At 44.4% G+C, this 26,663-nt stretch overlaps 1 protein-coding gene across 1 annotated transcript in view; it reads right to left on the bottom strand.

The window, feature by feature from the left end:
* Positions 1 to 8,522: 8,522 nt before the first annotated feature.
* Positions 8,523 to 26,663, bottom strand: part of trpc6b (transient receptor potential cation channel, subfamily C, member 6b) — a 75,265-nt gene continuing 57,124 nt past the window's right edge. The window contains exons 8-12 of the mRNA XM_090224051.1: positions 23,392 to 23,587; positions 17,863 to 18,066; positions 17,074 to 17,130; positions 16,855 to 16,930; positions 8,523 to 8,775 (exon numbers count right to left, since the gene is read on the bottom strand). Coding sequence (XP_090080177.1) covers positions 8,624 to 8,775; positions 16,855 to 16,930; positions 17,074 to 17,130; positions 17,863 to 18,066; positions 23,392 to 23,587 — 685 coding nt within the window. The 3' untranslated portion in view covers positions 8,523 to 8,623. The remainder of the gene's footprint in view (positions 8,776 to 16,854; positions 16,931 to 17,073; positions 17,131 to 17,862; positions 18,067 to 23,391; positions 23,588 to 26,663) is intronic.

Genomic DNA, 26,663 nt, shown 5'->3' with positions numbered 1-26,663 from the left:
TTTAGACCAGGGCCTATAGCACCCTCTTCCCTGTATAGTGCACCACTTTACACCAGGGCCCATAGCACCCTCTTCCCTGTATAGTGCACTACTTTAGACCAGGGCCCATAGCACCCTCTTCCCTTTATAGTGTACTACTTTCCTGTATAGTGTACTACTTCCCTGTATAGTGCACTACTTTAGACCAGGGCCCATAGTACCCTCTTCCCTGTATAGTGTACTACTTTAGACCAGGGCCCATAGCACCCTCTTCCCTGTATAGTGTACTACTTTAGACCAGGGCCCATAACACCCTCTTCCCTGTACAGTGCACTACTTTAGACCAGGGCCCATAGCACCCTCTTCCCTGTATAGTGTACTACTTTCCTGTATAGTGTACTACTTTCCTGTATAGTGTACTACTTCCCTGTATAGTGCACTGCTTTAGACCAGGACCCATTGGGTGCCATTTGGGACATATCCTATAATATCTTTGCTTTAGATATAAAGTTATATTGAATTGACAAAAACACACTGACCGTACGTAAGAACAGTGTAACCCGGAAGTCTATAAATATCACTGGATCTTTCTGTGAGAGTCTGTGGGAGTTTGAATTAACAGGCGGGAAGTGTGTTCTTCCTTTTAAAATAGAAGACAAAGTACCGTCGAGAAATTAGATATGGATCCACTTGTGCTTTCTTGTGGTTGATTGAGTAATGATGGTTTATTTATGAATCATCTTTAGAACCAAAAGGCCTTCTAAAAGGTCAAACCATCATCACATGATTTCTTGATGACCTCATCCCTTTGTTACAATGCACATTTCCCAATGTGATATAGTATTCTGTTCTACTGTATTCTACTGTATTTTATTCTGTTCTACTGTATTCTACTGTGTTCTAGTCTATCCCATGTCTGTCTGTCCATTGCATCTGTCACCAGCCAGCCACACCCTCCTCTGTCTGCACTAAACACTACCTAGCGTCCTCTCTGTCTGCACTAAACACTACCTAGCATCCTCTCTGTCTGCACTAAACACTACCTAGCGTCCTTTCTGTCTGCACTAAACACTACCTAACGTCCCTTCTGTCTGCACTAAACACTACCTAGCGTCCTTTCTGTCTGCACTAAACACTACCTAGCCCTATGGAATGTTATTGCTCAGACAAGGCAAAGGTCATCCCGGACAGACATAGGTCAAAGTCATCCCATCCATGGGTCAGTCTGTCAGCCACACCTGCCATCCACACTGGTTGCATACTAAATGGCACTCTATTCACAGCACTACTTTAGACCAGGGCTTCACTGTAGGATAACGGTCTCTGCTGCTGCCTGACAGAGCTGAGGAAATAGAGCCTTGTGGGTGACCTCTAGTCTTGATGACCTCATCGCTCGTGGTTGTGTTTCAGGGCTGGGGTCAATTTGAATTGACAGCTGTCAATTCTGGAAGTGACTTTAATTTAATATTGAAAAAAAATGCAAAAACTTTTGAAATAAATAGTATTTGAAAATAGATGCCATTTAAAAATTATATATTTTGAAAATATTTAAAGTTTCTTCCTGAATTGACTGTCCCATCCCTGGTGTGTGTGTGTGTGTGTGTGTGTGTGTGTGTGTGTGCGTGTGTGTGTGTGTGTGTGTGTGTGGGGGGGGGGGGAGAGGGGGGGTGTATGGAGGGGGAGTATGGGGTGAGCTGTTAACCACCTGAGAGGTCAGGGTGATCTGTGAGGCTTGTGTTACAGCTAAGTATAATGGGCTGTGGGAACAGAACAGTATATCTGGGACAGAAGATGAATGGAAGACTGTAGATGCACTTGGGAACAGAACAGTATATCTGGGGCAGAAGATGAATGGAAGACTGTAGATGGACTTGGGAACAGAACAGTATATCTGGGACAGAAGATGAACGGAAGACTGTAGATGGACTTGGGAACTGAACAGTATATCTGGGGCAGAAGATGAATGAAAGACTGTAGATGGACTTGGGAACAGAACAGTATATCTGGGGCAGAAGATGAACGGAAGACTGTAGATGGACTTGGGAACTGAACAGTATATCTGGGGCAGAAGATGAACAGAAGACTGTAGATGGACTTGGGAACAGAACAGTATATCTGGGACAGAAGATGAACGGAAGACTGTAGATGGACTTGGGAACAGAACAGTATATCTGGGGCAGAAGATGAACGGAAGACTGTAGATGGACTTGGGAACAGAACAGTATATCTGGGACAGAAGATGAACGGAAGACTGTAGATGGACTTGGGAACTGAACAGTATATCTGGGGCAGAAGATGAATGAAAGACTGTAGATGGACTTGGGAACAGAACAGTATATCTGGGGCAGAAGATGAACGGAAGACTGTAGATGGACTTGGGAACTGAACAGTATATCTGGGGCAGAAGATGAACAGAAGACTGTAGATGGACTTGGGAACAGAACAGTATATCTGGGACAGAAGATGAACGGAAGACTGTAGATGGACTTGGGAACTGAACAGTATATCTGGGACAGAAGATGAACGGAAGACTGTAGATGGACTTGGGAACAGAACAGTATATCTGGGACAGAAGATGAATGGAAGACTGTAGACGAACTTAATACAGTCCTATTAGAATTGTTTTGTCTTCTACCCTGTTTCTGATGATGTACTAACATGTGTTACAGAACAGCAAGTGTGTGAGTTAAAAAGGAGAAGTAGGAAGGAGTAAAATATTCCCTCACTAAGGTAACCATACAGAGACATGCCTCACGGAGATGAATGGCGTTCACATTACGCCATGTCTGACATTTCTTTTCCCTAGAAAGTGAATTAACTTTGAAGAAACTACTATGATTCAGCTTTAGTTTATTCCCACTGTTCAGGATGAATGGATGAGCTGACAAACTGAGGTTGAGCTCGACAACAGTCACAGCAGTGCCACCGTGTGGCCAACATAGATGGCTTCATTTTAAAGACAACTACATTATAGTAAAGACAGACGTCGAGACAATTCTATTTAATTTAAAATATTTATTCTTGTTGGGAATTTAAACAATGATAATAGTGTTTGTTGTTGGTGTTTGTTGGACTCATTTCGCTACGAATGACGTGTTGGAAATGACAAAGGGCAATGATAATTAGCAACAGCTGAATATGTCCTAGTTCTCCTCATCTCTGGTGTTGGCAGACTGAACATGTCCTAGTTCTCCTCATCTCTGGTGTTGGCAGACTGAACATGTCCTAGTTCTCCTCATCTCAGGTGTTGGCAGACTGAACATGTCCTAGTTCTCCTCATCCCAGGTGTTGGCAGACTGAATATGTCCTAGTCCTCCTCATCCCAGGTGTTGGCAGACTGAACATGTCCTAGTTCTCCTCATCCCAGGTGTTGGCAGACTGAATATGTCCTAGTTCTCCTCATCCCAGGTGTTGGCAGACTGAACATGTCCTAGTTCTCCTCATCTCTGGTGTTGGCAGACTGAACATGTCCTAGTTCTCCTCATCCCAGGTGTTGGCAGACTGAATATGTCCTAGTCCTCCTCATCCCAGGTGTTGGCAGACTGAATATGTCCTAGTTCTCCTCATCCCATGTGTTGGAAGGAACCTCTACATAGCAGTTATGTCTGTGTATAACTGCACAACATTAAATAATGACATTTGTATCTGATGAATTTCAACAATGATTTCAATGTTTGTGATTAGACTCATCCTTCCAGTATCTCTACCCAGCAGATATCATCTCTGACTGGTATCTCTACCCAACAGGTATCATCTCTGACTGGTATCTCTACCCAACAGGTATCTCTACCCAGCAGATAACATCTCTGACTGGTATCTCTACCCAACAGGAATACTCTCTGACTGGTATCTATACCCAGCAAGTATCCTCTCTGACTGGTATCTCTACCCAGCAGGTATCCTCAGACTATGGTTTGCAACTGCACATGGTGACAATGATCGTACTTTTTGGAGAAATATCCTCTGGGCTGATGAAACAAAAATGGAACTGTTTGGCCATAATGACCATCATTATGTTTGGAGGAAAAAGGGGGAGGCTTACAAGCCAAAGAACACCATCCCAACCGTGAAGCACAGGGGGCAACATCTCCAGACATCAGTCAGGAAGTTAAAGCTTGGTCGCAAATGGGTCTTCCAAATGAACAATGACCCCAAGCATACTTCCAAAGTTGTGGCAAAATGGATTAAGGACAACAAAGTCAAGGTATTGGAGTGGCCACCACAAAGCCCTGACCTCAATCACATAGAAAATTTGTGGGCAGAACTGAAAAAGCATGTGCGAGGAAGGAGGCCTACAAACCTGACTCAGTTAGACCAGCTCTGTCAGGAGGAATGGGGCAATATTCACCCAACTTATTTTGGGAAGCTTGTGGAAGTCAACCCGAAACATTTGACCCAAGTTAAACAACTTAAAGGCAATACTACCAAATACTAATTGAGTGTATGTAAACTTCTGACCCAACGGGAATGTGATGAAAGAAATAAAAGCTGAAATGAATCATTCTCTCTACTATTATTCTGACATTTCACCTTCTTAAAATAAAGTGGTGATCCTAACTGACCTAAGACAGGGAATTTTTACTGGGATTAAATGTCAGGAATTGTGAAAAACTGAGTTTAAATGTATTTGGCTGTAGGTGTATGTAAACTTCCGACTGTATCTAATCAAGATATTATTTAGTATTTATTTTTTATATATATACCTATGTTCCATTTTGACATCAGAATATTTTGTGCTCCAGTTTCAACTGTTCTGCCTGTGGCTGGGGAACCCTGTTCACCCTGTGTTACCTGTCCCAGACCTGCTGTTTTCAACGCTCTAGAGATACGCGGCAGGGTAGCCTAGTGGTTAGAGTGTAGAGGAGGTAGGTAACCTAGTGGTTAGAGTGTAGAGTCGGCAGGGTAGCCTAGCGGTTAGAGTGTAGAGGAGGCAGGGTAGCCTAGCGGTTAGAGTGTAGAGGAGGCAGGGTAGCCTAGTGGTTAGAGTGTAGAGACGGCAGGGTAGCCTAGTGGTTAGAGTGTAGAGGAGGCAGGGTAGCCTAGCGGTTAGAGTGTAGAGGAGGCAGGGTAGCCTAGTGGTTAGAGTGTAGAGACGGCAGGGTAGCCTAGTGGTTAGAGTGTAGAGACGGCAGGGTAGCCTAGTGGTTAGAGTGTAGAGTCGGCAGGGTAGCCTAGCGGTGAGCGTGTAGAGACGGCAGGGTTGCCTAGTGGTTAGAGTGTAGAGTCGGCAGGGTAGCCTAGCGGTGAGCGTGTAGAGACGGCAGGGTAGCCTAGTGGTTAGAGTGTAGAGTCGGCAGGGTAGCCTAGCGGTGAGCGTGTAGAGACGGCAGGGTAGCCTAGTGGTTAGAGCGGTGGACTAGTAACCGGAAGGTTGCAAGTTCAAATCCCCGAGCTGACAAGGTACAAATCTGTCATTCTGCCCCAGAACAGGCAGTTAACCCACTGTTCCTAGACCATCATTGAAAATAAGAATTTGTTTTTAACTGACTTGCCTAGTTAAATAAAAGGTCAATTAAAAAAGCCAGAAGAGGACTGGCCACCCCTCATAGCCTGGTCAGCTGATGTAAGAAGGACTATATAAATACATTTGATTTGTGTAGATCGTTGCCAAAAAAATGACAATTTAATCAATTTTATTCCCACTTGGTGAATACTTTCTGAAAAAGTCAGACCAGCCCTCCTTTTTCTGCTCCACTGTCGATGTTAATGGGGGCCTGTTTGTCCTCACTTTTCCTGTAGTCCACAATCATCTCCTTTGTCTTGCTCACATTGAGGGAGAGGTTGTTGTCCTGGCACCACACTGCCAGGGCTCTGACCTCCTCCCTAAAGACTGTCTCATCGTTGTCGGTGATCAGGCCTACCACTGTTGTGTCGTCAGCAAACGTAATGATGGTGTTGAAGTTGTGCTTGGCCGTGCAGTTGTGGGTGAACAGGGAGTACAGGAGAGGACTAAGCAGCGTGGCAAATGTGTTGTTACCTACCCTTACCACATGGGGGCGGCCCGTCAGGAAGTCTAGGATCCAGTTGCAGAGGGAGGTGTTTAGTTCCAGGGTTCTTAGCTTAGTGATGAGCTTTGAGGGCACTATGGTGTTAAACACTGGGCTGTAGTCAATGAAAAGCATTCTCACATAGGTTTTCCTTTTGTCTGGGGGGGAAAGGGCAGTGTGGAGTGCGATTACGTCATCTGTGGATGTGTTGGGGCGGTATGCGAATTGGAGTGAGTCTAGGGTTTCCGGCATGATGACGTTGATGTGAGCCATGGCCAGCCTTTCAAAGCACTTCATGGCTACCGATGTGCGTGCTATGGGGTGGTAATAATTTAGGCAGGTTACCTTCGCTCTCTTGGGCACAGGAACTATGGTGGTCTGTTTCAAACATGTAGGTATTACAGACTCGGTCAGGAAGAGGTTGAAGATGTCAGTGAGGACACATGCCAGTTGATCCACGCATGCTTTGAGTACACATCCTGGTAATCAGTCTGGCCCTGCAGCTTAGTGAATGTTGATCTGTTTAAAGGTCTTGCTATGGAGAGCGTGATCACACAGTCATCCGGAACAGCTGGTTCTCCCATGCATGCTTCAGTGTTGCTTGCCTCAAAGCGAGCATAAAATGCATTTAGCTCATGGCTGGGTTTCCCTTTGTAGTCCGTAATATTTTTTAAGCCTTGCCACGAGCGTCAGAGTTGGTGTAGTAGGATTCAATCTTAGTCATGTATTGATGCTTTTGCTTGTTTGATGGTTCGTCTGAGGGCATAGCGGGATTTCTTATAAGCGACCGGATTAGTGTCTCGCTCCTTGAAAGCGGCAGCTCTAGCCTTTAACTCGGTGAGGATTTTGCCTGTAATCCATGGCTTCTGGTTGGGAAATGTGCGTACGGTCACAGTGGGGACAACGACGTCGATACACTTATTGATGAAGCCAATGACTGAGGTGGTATATTCCTCAATGCCATTCGATGAATCCCGGAACATATTCCGATCTGTGCTAGCAAAACAGTCCTGTAGCATAGCGTCCGAATCATCTGACCACTATCTGGTACTTCCCACTTTAGTTTTTGCTTGTAAGCAGGAGTCAGGATGATATAATTATGGTCAGATATGCCAAATGGAGGGATGTGTCTCTGTGTGCAGAGTAAAGGTGGTCTAGAGTTTTATTTCCTCAGGTTGCACGTTGGTCGCTGGTGCGCGATGAGACACCCCTACCGACCAAGCCCTCCCTAACCCGGGCGACGCTAGGCCAATTGTGCATCGCCCCACGGACCTCCCGGTCGCGGCCGGTTACGACAGAGCCTGGGCGCGAACCCAAGGACTCTGATGGCAGTACAGCGCCCTTAACCACTGCGCCACCCGGGAGGCCCTGTGATGTATGTTTCTAACTGTCTTCCTTGTCCCTCCCCTAAAAAGTCCCGCCCAAGAAAGGCCGTATCACATCCCTTCCTGAATCACACCTCTTGCATCTTCATCACCTTTCTAACCTCTGAGTCCACCGGTCCCTTACGTACTAGGTTTGCACTCCGACGCCCCCCAGCTTAATGGTCATTATAGCTGATTTTACTGGTGTTTCTTCATGTTCTATAGGCTTTATCCCTTTGTCTGAACAGATGTGTTAAGGCAGCTCCTTTAACTTTCACTCCACGGTGTTCATTACATACCCTTGTGAATTCAGTGAGAAAGTAATCCCATGTATTTTAGTTAGAATCTTTGCCAGTTTCTGGATATCAAGTCATCGATGAAAGAATATATATATATATCTACATTTGTACATTGTTTTAAATGAATCTATGTGGGTGGTACTTTAGGTATGTTCATTATCCAATCCCAGGAGATGATGGATCACTGAAACAGGAAGAGCACCTGCATTTAGAGTCCTGTCAGGACGTGTCACCAAGAGACAATCCAGCAAAATCCCATTATGAGTTTCTGGATTACTCACCTAAAAGAATTCATTCATTTGACCATTGCATTGAATAAACAGTGGGGATAATATTGTTTCTGGAGTCTACTGGGACATTGGGTATACCTCTTATACACTGAGTATACCAAACATTAAGAACACCTTCCTAATAATGAGGTGAAACCCCCCCCCCCCCCCCCCTTCTTTGCCCTCAATTAGTGAGGGTATGGACTCTACAAGGTGTGGAAAGCGTTCCACAGGGATGCTGGCCCATGTTGACTCCAATACTACCCACAGTTGTGTCAAGCTGGCTGGATGTCCTTTGGGTGGTTGTCCATTCTTGATACACACAGGAAACTGTTGAGTGTGAAAAACCCAGCAGCTTTGCAGCATTGCGGTGTTCCTGGCACCTACTACCATACCCTGTTCAAAGGCACTTAAATCTTTTTGTCTTGCCCGTTCACCCTCTGAATGACACACACACACAATCCAGGTCTCAATTGTCTCGAGGCTTAAAGATCCTTCTTTAACCCGTCTCCTCCACTTCATCTACACTGATGGAAGTGGATTTAACAAGTGACATCAATAAGGGATGATAACTTTCACCTGGACTCAGTCTACGTCATGGAAATAGGTATGATGTTTTATATGTTCAGCGTATGTGGTTGGTGTTCGGCAGGTGTCCTCTCTCCCAGTCTCCTCCTGATCAGCTCACTCATCATTTGATCCTAGACGATGTAGAATACATATACCTATGTCTGACCCTGATGCCTCTGCTGCTCGGCAGGTATCTTCTCCCCCAGTCTCCGGATCAGCTCAGCTAACTCCTCCGTATTGTGGTTCTTCTGCTCCAGGAGTTCGTAGCGTAAACTAGAGATGTCATGTTTAATCTCCTTCAGCTCTCCTGGGAGACAGAGATGGGGGAAGAGGTCAAAAATGAGGGGTACAGACTGCATTCATACATTTTTGGGGGGGGATATTGAATTTGTCCCTCATTCAGTCAGCTGACAGATGATCTGCAATGAATTTATAGAATGGATTTATCCCTTGGGAGAACTCAAACTGCAAGGTCCTAATTCCTAATTGCTTAAGCAGCCTAATAAATCAAATCAAATCAAATTTTATTTGTCACATACACATGGTTAGCAGATGTTAATGCGAGTGTAGCGAAATGCTTGTGCTTCTAGTTCCGACAATGCAGTAATAACCAACAAGTAATCTAGCTAACAATTCCAAAACTACTACCCTATAGACACAAGTGTAAGGGGATAAAGAATATGTACATAAAGATATATGAATGAGTGATGGTACAGAGCGGCATGGGCAAGATACAGTAGATGGTATTGAGTGCAGTATATACATATGAGATGAGTATGTAAACAAAGTGGCATAGTTAAAGTGGCTAGTGATACATGTATTACATAAAGATGCAGTAGATGATATAGAGTACAGTATATATGTATACATATGAGATGAATAATGTAGGGTATGTAACATTTTATTAGGTAGCATTGTTTAAAGTGGCTAGTGATATATTTTACATCATTTCCCATCAATTCCCATTATTAAAGTGGCTGGAGTTGAGTCAGTGTGTTGGCAGCAGCCACTCAATGTTAGTGGTGGCTGTTTAACAGTCTGATGGCCTTGAGATAGAAGCTGTTTTTCAGTCTCTCGATCCCAGCTTTGATGCACCTGTACTGACCTCGCCTTCTGGATGATAGCGGGGTGAACAGGCAGTGGCTCGGGTGGTTGTTGTCCTTGATGATCTTTATGGCCTTCCTGTGACATCGGGTGGTGTAGGTGTCCTGGAGGGCAGGTAGTTTGCCCCCGGTGATGCGTTGTGCAGACCTCACTACCCTCTGGAGAGCCTTACGGTTGTGGGCGGAGCAGTTGCCGTACCAGGCGGTGATACAGCCCGACAGGATGCTCTCGATTGTGCATCTGTAGAAGTTTGTGAGTGCTTTAGGTGACAAGCCAAATTTCTTCAGCCTCCTGAGGTTGAAGAGGCGCTGCTGCGCCTTCTTCCCGATGCTGTCTGTGTGGGTGGACCAATTCAGTTTGTCTGTGATGTGTACGCCGAGGAACTTAAAACTTACTACCCTCTCCACTACTGTTCCATCGATGTTGATAGGGGGGTGTTCCCTCTGCTGTTTCCTGAAGTCCACAATCATTCCCTTAGTTTTGTTGTTGAGTGTGAGGTTATTTTCCTGACACCACACTCCGAGGGCCCTCACCTCCTCTCTGTAGGCCGTCTCGTCGTTGTTGGTAATCAAGCCTACCACTGTTGTGTCGTCCGCAAACTTGATGATTGAGTTGGAGGTGTGCGTGGCCACGCAGTCGTGGGTGAACAGGGAGTACAGGAGAGGGCTCAGAACGCACCCTTGTGGGGCCCCAGTGTTGAGGATCAGCGGGGTGGAGATGTTGTTGCCTACCCTCACCACCTGGGGGCTGCCCGTCAGGAAGTCCAGTACCCAGTTGCACAGGGCGGAGTCGAGACCCAGGGTCTCGAGCTTGATGACGAGCTTGGAGGGCACTATGGTGTTAAATGCCGAGCTGTAGTCGATGAACAGCATTCTCACATAGGTATTCCTCTTGTCCAGATGGGTTAGGGCAGTGTGCAGTGTGGTTGAGATTGCATCGTCTGTGGACCTATTTGGGCGGTAAGCAAATTGGAGTGGGTCTAGGGTGTCAGGTAGGGTGGGTTGACACGTTTAAATGTTTTCCTCACTTGAGATTCTACTTTGTCTCTATACTGACGCTTAGCTTGTTTGATTGCCTTGCGGAGGGAGTAGTTACACTGTTTGTATTCGGTCATGTTTCCGGTCACCTTGCCCTGATTAAAAGCAGTGGTTTGGGCTTTCAGTTTCACGCGAATGCTGCCATCAATCCAATGTTTCTGGTTTGGGAATGTTTTAATCGTTGCTACGGGAACGACATCTTCAACGCACGTTCTAATGAACTCGCTCACCGAATCAGCGTATTCGTCAATGTTGTTATCTGACGCAATACGAAACATGTCCCAGTCCACGTGATGGAAGCAGTCTTGGAGTGTGGAATCAGATTGGTCGGACCAGCGTTGAACAGACCTCAGCGCGGGAGCTTCTTGTTTTAGTTTCTGTCTGTAGGCAGGGATCAACAAAATGGAGTCGTGGTCAGCTTTTCCGAAAGGAGGGCGGGGCAGGGCCTTATATGCGTTGCGAAGTTAGAATAGCAGTGATCCAAGGTTTTTCCAGCCCTGGTTGCGCAATCGATATGCTGATAAAATTTAGGGAGTCTTGTTTTCAGATTAGCCTTGTTAAAATCCCCAGCTACAATGAATGCAGCCTCAGGATGTGTGGATTCCAGTTTGCAAAGAGTCAAATAAAGTTTGTTCAGAGCCATCGATGTGTCTGCTTGGGGAATATATACGGCTGTGATTATAATCGAAGAGAATTCCCTTGGTAGATAATGCGGTCTACATTTGATTGTGAGGAATTCTAAATCAGGTGAACAGAAGGACTTGAGTACCTGTATGTTGTTATGATCACACCACGTCACGTTAACCATGAAGCATACGCCTCCGCCCCTCTTCTTACCAGAAAGATGTTTGTTTCTGTCGGCGCGATGCGTGGAGAAACCAGCTGGCTGCACTGACTCCGATAGTGTCTCTCCAGTGAGCCATGTTTCCGTGAAGCAAAGAACGTTACAGTCTCTGATGTCCCTCTGGAATGCTACCCTTGCTCGGATTTCATCAACCTTGTTGTCAAGAGACTGGACATTGGCGAGAAGAATGCTAGGGAGTGGTGCACGATGTGCCCGTCTCCGGAGTCTGACCAGAAGACCGCTCCGTTTCCCCCTTTTACGAAGTCATTTTTTGGGGTCGCCGGCTGGGATCCATTCCGTTTTCCTGGGTGAAGGGCAGAACACAGGATCCGCTTCGCGAAAGTCATATTCTTGGTCATACTGATGGTGAGTTGACGCTGCTCTTATATTCAGTAGTTCTTCTCGACTGTATGTAATGAAACCTAAGATGACCTGGGGTACCAATGTAAGAAATAACACGTAAAAAAACAAAAAACTGCATAGTTTCCTAGGAACGCGAAGCGAGGCGGCCATCTCTGTCGGCGCCGGAAGTAGAAGTACACAGTATACAGAGGACAGTAAAACAACTGAATACATATGTATCCACTTCCCCCTGCTGAGCTACGGGACTATTTCATTCACTCTCCTCAGCCAATCAGCAGGTGCCCACTCGCCCCACCCTCTGTGCAATGAGCTGATCATGTAACATCTGATTGGCTAAAAACATCTAGCTGGTTCTGCACTGGCTAGCCAGGCCCAATGCATGCTCTTCCATCACTATGGAACACGAGTCACTTCGATAATCTTTACCCATTTCATATGTACATTCCTTCGGGAAAGTGTTCTGACCCCTTGACTTTTTCCACATTTTGTTACGTTACAGACTTATTCTAAAATGGATTAAATAAAAATAAATCCTCAGCAATCTACACACAATACACCATAATGGTCAGGGTTTCCGTTGGTAGAAGGAAGAGTGGACCAAAGCACAGCGTAGAAAGTGTTCATGATACTTTATTCAAAAACACGCAAACAAAAATAACAAACGCGAAAACGAAAGCCCACAGTTCTGTCAGGTACAGACACTAAACAGAAAAGAAGATGCCACAAAACCCAAAAGGAAAATTACAACTTATATGTGATCCCCAATCAGAGACAACGATAGACAGCTGCCTCTGATTGGGAACCACACACACACACACACACACACACACAGACACACACACACACACACGGCCAAAAACAAAGAAATAGATAACATAGACTTTCCCACCCGAGTCACACCCTGACCTAACCAAACATAGAGAATAAAAAGGATCTCTAAGATCAGGGCTTGACAATAATGATGAAGTGACAGCAGGCTTTTAATAATTTTAGCAAATGTATAAAATATAAAACTGAAACAGTATTCAGACCCTTTACTATGAGACTCAACATTGAGCTCAGGTGCATCCTGTTTCCACTGATCATCCTTGAGATGTTTCTACAACATGATTGGAGTCCACCTGTGGTAAATTCAATTGATTGGACATGATTTGGAAAGGATGTCACCTGTCTATATAAGATCCCACAGTTGACAGTGCATGTCAGAGCAAAAACCAACCCATGAGGTCGAAAGAATTGTCTAGAGAGCTCCGAGACAGGATTGTGTCAAGGCACAGATCTAGGGAAGGGTACCAAAACATTTCTGCAGCATTGAAGGTCCCCAAGAACACAGCGGCCTCCATCATTCTTAAATGGAAGAAGTTTGGAACCACCAAGACTCTTCCTAGAACTGGTCAATCAGCCAAACTGAGCAACCAGGGAGAAGGGCCTTTGTCAGATGACCAAGAACCAGATCGTCACTCTGACAGAGCTCTAGAGTTCCTCTGTGGAGATGGGAGAACCTTCCAGAAGGACAATCAGTCCTGCAGCACTCGATAAATCAGGCCTTTGCAGTAGAGTAGCCAGACAGAAGCCACACCTCAGTAAAAGGCACATGACTCAGTAAAAGGCACACAGCCCGCTTGGTTTGCCAAAAGGCACCAAAAGACTTTCAGACCATGAGAAACAAGATTCTCTGGTCTGATGAAACCAAGATTGAACTCTTTAGCCTGAATGCCAAGCGTCACGTCTGGAGGAAACCTGGCACCATCCCTACGGTGAAGCATGGTGGTGGCAGCATCATGCTGTGGGGATGTTTTTCAGTGGGAGGGACTGGGAGACTAGTCAGGATCAAGGGAAAGATGAACGGATCAAAGTACAGAGAGATCCTTGATGAAAACCTGCTCCAGAGCGCTTAGGACCTCAGACTGGGTCGAAAGTTCACCTTCCAACAGGACAACGACCCTAAGCACACAGCCAAGTGAGTGGCAAGTCTTTGAATGTCCTTGAGTGGCCCAGCCAGAGCCTGGACTTGAACCCGATCGAACATCTCTGGAGAGACCTGAAAATAGCTGTGCAGCGACGCTCCCCATACAACCTAACAGAGCTTGAGAGGATCTGCAGAGAAGAATGGAAAACTCCCTAAATACAGGTGTGCTAAGCTTGTAGTGTCATACCCAATTAGACTTGAGGCAGTAGTCGCTACCAAAGGTGCTTCAACAAAGTACTGGGTAAAGGGTCTGAATACTTATGGAAATGTGATATTTTTGTTTTTAATTTTTAATAAATTAGCAAACATTTCTACAAACATTTCTATGCTTTGTCATTATGGAGTATTGTATGTAGATTGATTGTAAGGTTCTGTATTTATTTTCTTAGTCAACCTTGTGTTCTGTTTCTTTGTGTTCTTGAACGTAGCCCTGTTTCTTTGTGTTCTTGAACATAGCCCTGTTTCTTTGTGTTCTTGAACGTAGCCCTGTTTCTTTGTGTTCTGGAACGTAGCCCTGTTTCTTTGTGTTCTGGAACGTAGCCCTGTTTCTTTGTGTTCTGGAACGTAGCCCTGTTTCTTTGTGTTCTTGAACGTAGCCCTGTTTCTTTGTGTTCTGGAACGTAGCCCTGTTTCTTTGTGTTCTGGAACGTAGCCCTGTTTCTTTGTGTTCTGGAACGTAGCCCTGTTTCTTTGTGTTCTGGAACGTAGCCCTGTTTCTTTGTGTTCTGGAACGTAGCCCTGTTTCTTTGTGTTCTGGAACGTAGCCCTGTTTCTTTATGTTCTGGAACGTAGCCCTGTTTCTTTGTGTTCTGGAACGTAGCCCTGTTTCTTTGTGTTCTGGAACGTAGCCCTGTTTCTTTGTGTTCTGGAACGTAGCCCTGTTTCTTTGTGTTCTGGAACGTAGCCCTGTTTCTTTGTGTTCTGGAACGTAGCCCTGTTTCTTTGTGTTCTGGAACGTAGCCCTGTTTCTTTGTGTTCTGGAACGTAGCCCTGTTTCTTTGTGTTCTGGAACGTAGCCCTGTTTCTTTGTGTTCTTGAACATAGCCCTGTTTCTTTGTGTTCTTGAACGTAGCCCTGTTTCTTTGTGTTCTGGAACGTAGCCCTGTTTCTTTGTGTTCTGGAACGTAGCCCTGTTTCTTTGTGTTCTTGAACGTAGCCCTGTTTCTTTGTGTTCTGGAACGTAGCCCTGTTTCTTTGTGTTCTGGAACGTAGCCCTGTTTCTTTGTGTTCTGGAACGTAGCCCTGTTTCTTTGTGTTCTGGAACGTAGCCCTGTTTCTTTGTGTTCTGGAACGTAGCCCTGTTTCTTTGTGTTCTGGAACGTAGCCCTGTTTCTTTGTGTTCTGGAACGTAGCCCTGTTTCTTTGTGTTCTGGAACGTAGCCCTGTTTCTTTGTGTTCTGGAACGTAGCCCTGTTTCTTTGTGTTCTTGAACGTAGCCCTGTTTCTTTGTGTTCTGGAACGTAGCCCTGTTTCTTTGTGTTCTGGAACGTAGCCCTGTTTCTTTGTGTTCTGGAACGTAGCCCTGTTTCTTTGTGTTCTGGAACGTAGCCCTGTTTCTTTGTGTTCTGGAACGTAGCCCTGTTTCTTTGTGTTCTGGAACGTAGCCCTGTTTCTTTGTGTTCTGGAACGTAGCCCTGTTTCTTTGTGTTCTGGAACGTAGCCCTGTTTCTTTGTGTTCTGGAACGTAGCCCTGTTTCTTTGTGTTCTTGAACGTAGCCCTGTTTCTTTGTGTTCTGGACTGTAGCCCTGTTTCTTTGTGTTCTTGAACGTAGCCCTGTCTCTCAATGATTTCACCTGTGTTAGTTACTCACCTGGTCTCATCAGCTCCTTATTTAGTTCAGTTCATTCTGTTTGTGCCTTTGTGAGGTATTGTTCGTTTTGACTCTACTAAGCCTGTTCCTAGCTTGTTTTTGAGAACCAGTTATAGCCTTCAGTACTAGTTTTGATTCACCTGCCTGTTTGCCTACCTGTGTATGACCATTGCCTGCCTGTGACCACGATTCCTGCCTTCTGTGAAGGCGAAATAAACATCTGCCACGCTCTGCACGTTGATCTACACCTTTTTCTCCCTGAGTATTCATGACATTGATGAGGGGAAAAAACTTTTGAATCCATTTTAGAATAAGGCTTTCATTTAACAAAATGTGGATAATGGGTCTGAATACTTCCCGAAGGCACTGTGTATATCTTGTATTCTAATCAATGCCGAAATTGCTCGTCCTAATATTTATATATTTCTTAATTCCATTCTTTTACTTTTAGATTTGTGTGTATTGTTGTGAATTGTTAGATACCGGTTCACTATTGGAGCTACGAACACAAGCATTTCACTACACCCGCAATAACATCTGCTAAATATGTGTACATGACCAATACATTTTGATTTGATGAATCGGACCTAGTCCCGTTGCCTGCCAGGGCAGATCAGAGATCAGTCTATTTATCAATCCAATCCCTTTTTACATCTGCAGATGTCACAAACTGCTAGAGAGAAACTCAGCCTAAAACCCCCAAACAGCAAGCAATGTCTCCTGCCAGATCAGAGATCAGTCTATTTATCAATCCAATCCCTTTTTACATCTGTAGATGTCACAAACTGCTGGAGAGAAACTCAGCCTAAAACCCCCAAACAGCAAGCAATGTCTCCTGCCAGATCAGAGATCAGTCTATTTATCAATCCAATCCCTTTTTACATCTGTAGATGTCACAAACTGCTGGAGAGAAACTCAGCCTAAAACCCCCAAACAGCAAGCAATGTCTCCTGCCAGATCAGAGATCAGTCGATTTATCACCGTCTCGACTTTAGCTATTGTAATTACTCTATTTGCTTCCTGTTGCCTTTATTCATGTTCATTTCCCTGTATTTATTAATATTATTATTATTAATATTATTATTAATATTTACTCATGACTCCTTTTTCTTAATTACAGACCATTTCCATGATCATGACTCCTTGCAACAACAAATAAAAGCCCTGTGTGTTTTAACTATTTGTGCGATTGCCTTAAATCTCTCTGACCGGGTGTTCAGTGGGTCACAAAACAGTCAAATAGGAGGGGACACAATACCTTCATTCACTTCCTCACTGTCTTTATTGATCTGTGCTTTCATCACATATCTCTTGATGAGGCGTTTCATTATCTTCTGTGAAATAGGGGAAAAAAAGAGGAACACATGATAGTTGTATAGAAATGAGTAAAGTAAAGCAATGCCTTGTGGTGATAACCTATGGAACTAAGAAATGTGACATGAAAATACTATCTATCCATATCTATAGGTCTACTTACCTGGTGCCGACCTGGACAAGCCAGACCTCCAACAGTTGAATTATTATGATGATCCAACTGGAGTTTAAGGCACAATCAAACAATACTTCATTAAGTGTTAAATTCAGCCATTTATCAAGAAAATAAAAAGAAAAGCTGCACTTTTCCAACAGGACACTAGAGGGCTCAGTACACACAGAAGAGTTTCCAATATTGACAATTCTATTTAGTCCAGTACAACTTCTAATACGGGTCTAGGAAACCACAGTATAGAGCCAGGACATACATCTATCATAACATCATCTATAGGCTGGATGATTCTGAAAGTTTATCTACGGAGAGAACTTCGTCCACAGGCGTAATTGCTATGAGAGAGAGAGAGAGAGCAAGAGAACGAGAGAACGAGAGAGAGCAAGAGAACGAGAGAGCAAGAGAACGAGAGAGCAAGAGAACGAGAGAGAGAGAGAGAGAGAGAACGAGAGAGCAAGAGAACGAGAGAGCAAGAGAACGAGAGAGCAAGAGAACGAGAGAAAGAGAGAAAGAGAGAGAGCAAGAGAACGAGAGAAAGAGAGAGAGCAAGAGAACGAGAGAAAAAGAGAGAGCAAGAGAGAGAGAGAGAGCAAGAGAGAGAGAGAGAGAGAGAGAGAGAGCAAGAGAGAGAGAGAGCAAGAGAAAGGGCTAGGAACAAGGTTATAAGGGATAATCTAAACCATATATCAATAATGGCCAGACTAATTCCCCCCAGTACGGTACTACCTACTTACTGTGTGTGTGTGTGTGTGAGAGAGCGCGCATGATTGTGAGGTTCACCTTATTGAGCTCTGTATCCTCATTGTGACAGCTCTTGTGTCTGTTGAGAGCCTTCAGCATGAGGTCTCTTAGCCCCAGGACCAGGGCAATGATTGACTTGGGACTAGGAACCAGGTTAAAGGGGACAGGTAATGTCCCACCTTCCTCAAAGTAGGAGAACCATAGCTTAGCCCGGGCAAATTTCCACTCTACATCAGCGTCATCCTGGGGAGAGGAGAGGGGAGGAGATGGGGAGGGGAGAGGAGTTGGGAAGAAGAAAGAAGGGGAGGAGTGGAGGAGGGGAGGAGGGAGGGGAGGAAGGGTGGGGAGGGAGGTAGGGAGGAAGGGTGGGGAGGGAGGTAGGGAGGAAGAGGGGTAGGGAGGAGAAGAGAGGGGAGGAGGGGTAGGGAGGAAAAAAGGTAGGGGAGAGGAGACGAGGGGAGGGGAGAGGAGATGAGGAGAAGGGAAGGTAAGGGTTAATGCAGAGAACCTACAGTTATGATTATAGCTACTGAAGGAGGGAAACGAGGTACAACACAGCAATGGAGACATATAAATCACACACCAAGCCACAACCTCAGCGGACACAAGATGAAATGGCCCACGGCAGACTACCCAGAGTTCCAACCCGACAGGAAAACCTGCGGTACCCGGTGTTTGCTAGCTGCCTAATGACCCTCTCCTGCCCCAGTCGTAAGCACCCTGCGGGTTACACTGGGAACAGTGACATCCAGGAGATAAAACCTTACAACAGTGTGTGGGGATGCCCAACTCACCTACCTCTCCTTAAACGAGGCCCAAGAAGCCACCAGATCTCTGGTGGTGTGTGCACATTACCGTCATTCCTGCCTCTTGCTGTCATATGTCAGATAAATAGCCTTGACAATCCAGTGGGAGAGACGCTGCTTACAAAACACGAGCCAGATTAGCAAAACAGACGAAAATGTGGTCACATAAACGGCTCATTTTACATGGTCGTACCGGAACACAGGGCTCCAGGGTAAACCTGCTGCTCCTCAGAAGCAAATGGAGGAGGTGAAAAGGAAAACATCTGAAAAGAGACTGTAGGACATAGTTATGACCTTAGGGGCGAAACGTCACCTTAGAGTCGCCAACTTCATGGATAACGCGTAGAGATCCCCAACTCGCTGAGCCGAGGCCAAAGACCCGAGCTTGTAGAAGAGGATCTTCAGATTCACAGACTCCATTGGTCCAAAAGGGGACTTACACAGCACATCCAAAACCAAAACCAAAACCAAAACCAAAGCTAGGTTTAGAAACCGGCCTGACACGGCACACACCTTTTAAAAACCGCACCTCCAGGGGATGATCAATTCCCACGACACACTGAAATAGCTCCCATATACACATTCAGAGAATGAACCCCGCTTGAAAAACACATTTAGGAACATTAAAATGTCCACCAGAGAAAAGGAACAATTCCTTAATTTTGGCACCAAAGCTTGAACACCTGCCTCTTATTCAAGCCTCTCGTGGAGGGTGCCCTTGCGGACTGTTTAGAGGTAAACCTCTTGCCATCATATCGGATCTTTCAGGGCCCACTGATTCCAAATCTCCGGCCAAAGTTGCGAGAGTTGATGTTGCCACGGGTCCCTGCCTAAAAAGGCGAATGATCTCCACGAACCAAGGTCGTTTGGGCCAACGGGGAGCCACAAGGATCAATGACAACTCGTCTCTGACGCACCGTCTCCAGCGTGGAATGAATCAAGTCTGAGGCCGCAGGTTCACGAGAGCATCCGTTCCCAACAGAGATTACATATGGAGAAAAACAGCCCACAATGCTCATTTTCTCAAGATCTGTCGGACATTTCCTATATCTGGGAAACCCCCCTGGGGTGCAGCCGACTCCTCCCCTGGAGATACGTCACCCGGAGCGAGGAAAAGTGTGTACTGCTCCACAGCAGTAGGGAGTGAGCCAAGGACAAGAGGAGGTGAGACCATACCCCTCCCTATCTGTTGATGTGGAAGCCATCAACCCCAATCGATCTAGTCACTGGCGAAAAATGCAATCCAGACGAAATTGGGCCAAGCAAAGACGAAAGAACAGAGTCTCCCTCTGTGGGGACAAGAATTCTCGACTGAGTCTAACTTGAGACCCAGAAACAGAATGCGCTGAGATGGAGTCAAACAGCTGCAGACACTGAACATGGGAAACCAGCAGAGAGGTGTGCAACGCCACCAGCTCCCTCGACTCCGCTACCACTTGCCAATCGTCCAGGGAGTCCAATATCCGCATAGGTGCCAAACCCGGCTCCACAACTTTGGTGAAAGTACGAGGGAAAGCCTGAAAGGGAGGACCAAAAACTTGTTGGCTATAGCCTCGAAACGGAACCTCAGCAACTTCTTGTGAGGGGGATATTTGTTCACATTAAAGTATGCATCCTTCAGGTTGATGGAGGTGAACCAATCACCCGGGTGCACTGACTGTAACAACAGGCTGTTCATGAGCATTATGAATTTGTAGATCCTGAGGTGTACAGGGCAGGGCACACAGGTCTAAAAATGGAATCAAAGTCTTGCCCCTTTTGAGAACTTAGAAATATCGGCTGAACCAGCTGTACTTGGCCTCTCACATAGGAACCAATCTGATCACCTGCTTCTGGAGAAGGGCAGAAATCTCCCTCATGACAAGAACAGTCAACCTAATGACGCTGTAAAAACATGGGGGACACACAAGCAATGCCTGTACCCCAACGTCACTGTGTGCAAAATCCAGAGCGACAAAAACAATGTGTCTTAACACCGTGGGGTAGAAACAATGTGAATAACACCGTGGGGTAGAAACAATGTGTCTTAACACCGTGGGGTAGAAACAATGTGTCTTAACACCGTGGGGTAGAAACAATGTGTCTAACACCGTGGGGTAGAAACAATGTGTCTAACACCGTGGGGTAGAAACAATGTGTCTAACACCGTGGGGTAGAAACAATGTGTCTTAACACCGTGGGGTAGAAACAATGTGTCTAACACCGTGGGGTAGAAACAATGTGTCTAACACCGTGGGGTAGAAACAATGTGTCTAACACCATGGGGTAGAAACAATGTGTCTAACACCGTGGGGTAGAAACAATGTGTCTAACACCGTGGGGTAGAAACAATGTGTCTAACACCGTGGGGTAGAAACAATGTGTCTAACACCGTGGGGTAGAAACAATGTGTCTAACACCGTGGGGTAGAAACAATGTGTCTAACACCGTGGGGTAGAAACAATGTGTCTTAACACCGTGGGGTAGAAACAATGTGTCTTAACACCGTGGGGTAGAAACAATGTGTCTTAACACCGTGGGGTAGAAACAATGTGTCTAACACCGTGGGGTAGAAACAATGTGTCTAACACCGTGGGGTAGAAACAATGTGTCTAACACCGTGGGGTAGAAACAATGTGTCTTAACACCGTGGGGTAGAAACAATGTGTCTAACACTATAGGGTAGAAACAATGTGTCTAACACCGTGGGGTAGAAACAATGTGTCTAACACTGTAGGGTAGAAACAATGTGTCTTAACACTGTAGGGTAGAAACAATGTGTCTTAACACCGTGGGGTAGAAACAATGTGTCTAACACCGTGGGGTAGAAACAATGTGTCTAACACCGTGGGGTAGAAACAATGTGTCTTAACACCATGGGGTAGAAACAATGTATCTTAACAGCGTGGGGTAGAAACAATGTCTACTCTGATGTACCCCTGCCACTTTGGGGTACTGTTGTCACAGCGAATTAATTCATGCCTCAGGTTTATCCCCTGTGGAAGGCGGGGCTTCCAGTGAGGCACAGTGTTCATTGGCCCTGTCAAGCGTGATTCTAATGTTCTTCAGTAGAGGGCGCCAGCACAAACTCCACACAGCTGTGTTGCAGTGAGTTGACCAACTGAAAGGGAACTGAGTATTTAGAAACAATCAACTCTAAAACAACAACAGTCAGTTTTATAACATAATTCCGAGCTTCTGGCTTTCATAAAAAACTGTTTTCCTTTACATCCATAATAATTGTCCAGAGGTAAATACTAAAAGCATTGAGTGGGAGAGCCATAGCAACCTAATTGATATGGATGGCAGCCAATGTGTCCCAAATGACACATTCTTCCCTATATAGTACACTACATTTGAGCCGGGCCCATATGGCTCTGGTCTAAAGTAGGACAGGGTGCCATTTGGTACATGACCAATACTAGATCCGAACATCCTAATGCGACCCAACGGTGGAGAAGCTGCGGCCTCTAAACTGGATGAGAGAGGATTTCATTTTCTCTTCCAACCCTGTAAGTAGCTGCAATTACCATCGCAACAGACAATAATTCACTGAATTCATTTTTTACTCAGAAGACAGTATGAAACTAAATCATTCTACAATGACCTTATCTATGTGGCTCAAAGCATTTGTAATTACCCAGAAATACTTGGAGTGCATCCCAAATGCTACCCTATTCCCTATATAGTGCACTACTTTAGACCAGAGCCCAATGAACCCTGGTGAAATGTAGTGCACTATAAAGAGAATAGGGTGCCATTTGGAACGTGGCCTTGTCATGCCTCTTGTTAACCCACAGCCTCCACAGTATCAGACACCTTAAAGTAGATTAGACGGAAGCTGCAGTGCTGCATTGGGGCGCTTACATGTTATCTGATGGGAGATGAATTAACACAGCCAAGCGTGCAGATGTAGCCTACAACAATACATCTACAAAATGGTGGCTTCACAAGGGAGCCATATTGATTAAAGGAGCATACAGAAGATGTTAAATAACTGTGTCTATTTGTATACCATAGACGTTAGTACACCCCCTAGACAGGACACTAGTCTATCTCCTGTTTCTATAGTGAGGCAGCATGATCTACAAGTACACCCCCTAGACAGGACACTAGTCTATCTCCTGTTTCTATAGTGAGGCAGCTTGAAGTACCAGGACACCCCCTAGACAGGACACTAGTCTATCTCCTGTTTCTATAGTGAGGCAGCATGATCTACAAGTACACCCCCTAGACAGGACACTAGTCTATCTCCTGTTTCTATAGTGAGGCAGCTTGATCTACAAGTACACCCCCTAGACAGGACACTAGTCTATCTCCTGTTTCTATAGTGAGGCAGCTTGAAGTACCAGGACACCCCCTAGACAGGACACTAGTCTATCTCCTGTTTCTATAGTGAGGCAGCATGATCTACAAGTACACCCCCTAGACAGGACACTAGTCTATCTCCTGTTTCTATAGTGAGGCAGCTTGAAGTACCAGGACACCCCCTAGACAGGATACTAGTCTATCTCCTGTTTCTATAGTGAGGCAGCTTGAAGTACCAGGACACCCCCTAGACAGGACACTAGTCTATCTCCTGTTTCTATAGCGAGGCAGCTTGAAGTACCAGGACACCCCCTAGACAGGACGTTAGTCTATCGCAGGGCCTTACAGTAAATGGTATACTAACTATATCCTGTAAATTCCTCATACAAGAGCAGTATAACATGTTAACAAGTATCAAGACCAGAGCCTTATTATCTCTAAGGGACAATCAATTATTAATTAATTCATTAGTTACCTCTATTTCCTGGAAGGAGTTATTGATCATGGCAATGAGCATGTTGAGCAGGACGATCACCATGGTGACGTTATAAACCCCATAAAGGATATAGCCGATATTCTCGATAAATTTATGGCCATTGTTGATCTTCACTGACTTGACTTCGGACAGGCCAAATATGGCCCAGAATAACGTCTTGAAACTTTCCTCAATCCTGGAAGGAGCGAAAAGAGAAAGAGATCGGAGATCAATGTATTATACCTGGATCAGAACGTGTTATACCTGGATCAGAATGTATTATACCTGGATCAGAATGTATTATACCTGGATCAGAATGTATTATACCTGGATCAGAATGGGTTATACCTGGATCAGAATGTCTTATAACAGGATCAGAATGTATTATACCAGGATCAGAATGTATTATACCTGGATCAGAATGTATTATAACAGGATCAGAATGTATTATACCAGGATCAGAATGTATTATACCTGGATCAGAATGTATTATACCTGGATCAGAACGTGTTATACCTGGATCAGAATGTAATATACCTGGATCAGAATGTATTATAACAGGATCAGAATGTATTATACCTGGATCAGAATGTATTATACCTGGATCAGAATGTATTATAACAGGATCAGAATGGGTTATACCTGGATCAGAATGTAATATAAGCTGGATGCATAAATGAACTGTTAACAAAATATATGATTATGTATCAAACAAAGCAGAATACTTCCAGACTTGGAATCCATCTGTACACAAATACACGGTATATATTGATTAGATAAGTATTCAATCCCCTGAATCAAAACAAATTAGAATTACTTTTAACAGCTGGGAGTTTCTCTGGGTAAGTCTCCAAGAGATTTCCACTCCTGGATTGTGCAACATTTGCCCATTATTCTTTAAAAAAATATATTCAAGCTCTGTCAAATTGGTTGTTGATCATTGATAGACAACCATTTTCAGGTCTTGCCATAGATTTTCAAGTAGGTTTAAGTCAAAATTGTAACTAGGCCACTCATGAACATTCACTGTCGACATGGTAGGCAGTGTAGATTTGGCCTTGTGTTTTTGGTTATTGTCCTGCTGAAAGCTGAATTAATCTCAAAGTGTCTGGTGGAAAGCAGACTGAACCAGGTTTTCCTCTAGGATTTTGCCTGTCCTTAGCTCCATTGCATTTCTTTTTTATCCTGAAAAAGTCCCCAGTCCTTAAATATTACAAGCATACCTATAACATGATGCAGCCACCACTATGCTTGAAAATATGGAGAGCGTGTGTTGTATTGGATTTGCCCCAAACATAACACTTTGTATTCAGTTAATTATTTTACCACATTTTGCAGTATTACTTTAGTGCCTTATTGCAAACAGAATGCATGTTTTGGATAACTTTATTCTGTAAAGGTTTCCTTCTTTTCACTCGGTCATTTAGGTTAGTATTGTGAAGTAACTACAATGTTGTTGATCCATCCTCTATAACTGTTCTAAAGTCACCATTGGCCTCATGGTGAAATCCCTGAGCGGTTTCCTTCCTCTCCGGCAACTGAGTTAGGAGGGATGCCTGTATTTTTGTATTGACTGGGTGTATTGATACACCATTCAAAGTGTAATTAATAACTTCACCACGATCAAGGGGATATGTAATATCTGCTTTTTATTTACCCATCTATCTGCCCTTTTTAATTCCACTTTGGCATTACGGGGTACTGTGTGTAGGTTAGACAAAAATATAAATGTAATACATTTTTCAGGCTGTTAACATAGCAAAATGTGGAAAAAGTCCAGGAGTGTGAATACTTTCTGAAGGCACTGTACAGTATGTATCCCATTTCAGTGCCGTATATTTATCCCATTTCAGTGCCGTATATTTATCCCATTTCAGTGCTGTATATGTATCCCATTTCAGTGCTGTATATGTATCCCATTTCAGTGCTGTATATGTATCCCATTTCAGTGCTGTATATGTATCCCATTTCAGTGCTGTATATGTATCCCATTTCAGTGCCGTATATTTATCCCATTTCAGTGCCGTATATGTATCCCATTTCAGTGCTGTATATTTATCCCATTTCAGTGCTGTATATTTATCCCATTTCAGTGCCGTATATGTATCCCATTTCAGTGCTGTATATGTATCCCATTTCAGTGCTGTATATGTATCCCATTTCAGTGCTGTATATTTATCCCATTTCAGTGCCGTATATTTATCCCATTTCAGTGCCATATATGTTTCCCATTTTAGTGCCGTATATTTATCCCATTTCAGTGCTGTATATGTATCCCATTTCAGTGCCATATATTTATCCCATTTCAGTGCCGTATATTTATCCCATTTCAGTGCCGTATATGTATCCCATTTCAGTGCCATATATGTATCCCATTTCAGTGCCGTATATTTATCCCATTTCAGTGCCGTATATGTATCCCATTTCAGTGCCATATATGTATCCCATTTCAGTGCCATATATGTATCCCATTTCAGTGCTACATATAGTGCATTCAGAAAGTACTCACACCCTTTCATTTTCCACATTTTCTTATTTTAGAGCCTCATTCTAAAATGTATCATGTGTTTTTTCATCAATCTACCCATAATAACACATAATGACAAAGCAAAAACAGTTTTTTCGAAATGTTTCAAATGTATAAAAAAAAAAACGGAAATACCATATTTACATTCAGCCCCTTTGCACTCTGAACTGGCGCCGGAGAAGAAGGCAGACGTTTTAACACAACAGACTCTTTTACCTTAGTTCATTTGAGGTTTTTGTGACTTATTTTTTGACTTATTTTGTACATGATGTTGCTGCTACCATCTCTTATGACCCAAAATAACTTCTGGACATCAGGACTGCGATTACTCATCACGTACTGGCAGAATACTTTTTTCCCTTTAACGAGTCTGATGAGCCCGACGCGAATGATATACTGCTTACTCGGAAACAGGCCCAGATCCTGTGATTTACTTGAAGAGGAGGCGGAGAAAAAGGGGCCAGAGGGCGGGCTGCCTTCTGAGAATTCGTAGGCGATCGAATAAACCCCCACTTCCTTCTATTCTGCTAGCAAACGAGCAATCTGTGTTGAATAAAATAGATTACCTACCTGCAAGATTAAACTACCAACAGGAAATTCAAAACTGTAATATCTTATCCTTCACAGAGTCGTGGCTGAACGACGACAATATCAACATACAGCTGGCTGGTTATATGCTGTACCGGCAGGATAGAACAGCGGCATCTGGTAAGACAAGGGGCGGCCAACTATGTATTTTTGTAAA

The sequence above is a fragment of the Oncorhynchus mykiss genome, chromosome 27 (assembly GCF_057628025.1).
Source record: "Oncorhynchus mykiss isolate SJ-2025 chromosome 27, ASM5762802v1, whole genome shotgun sequence".
Taxonomy (NCBI): Eukaryota; Metazoa; Chordata; class Actinopteri; order Salmoniformes; family Salmonidae; genus Oncorhynchus; species Oncorhynchus mykiss.
This window is presented reverse-complemented; position numbering and strand designations above follow the sequence as displayed.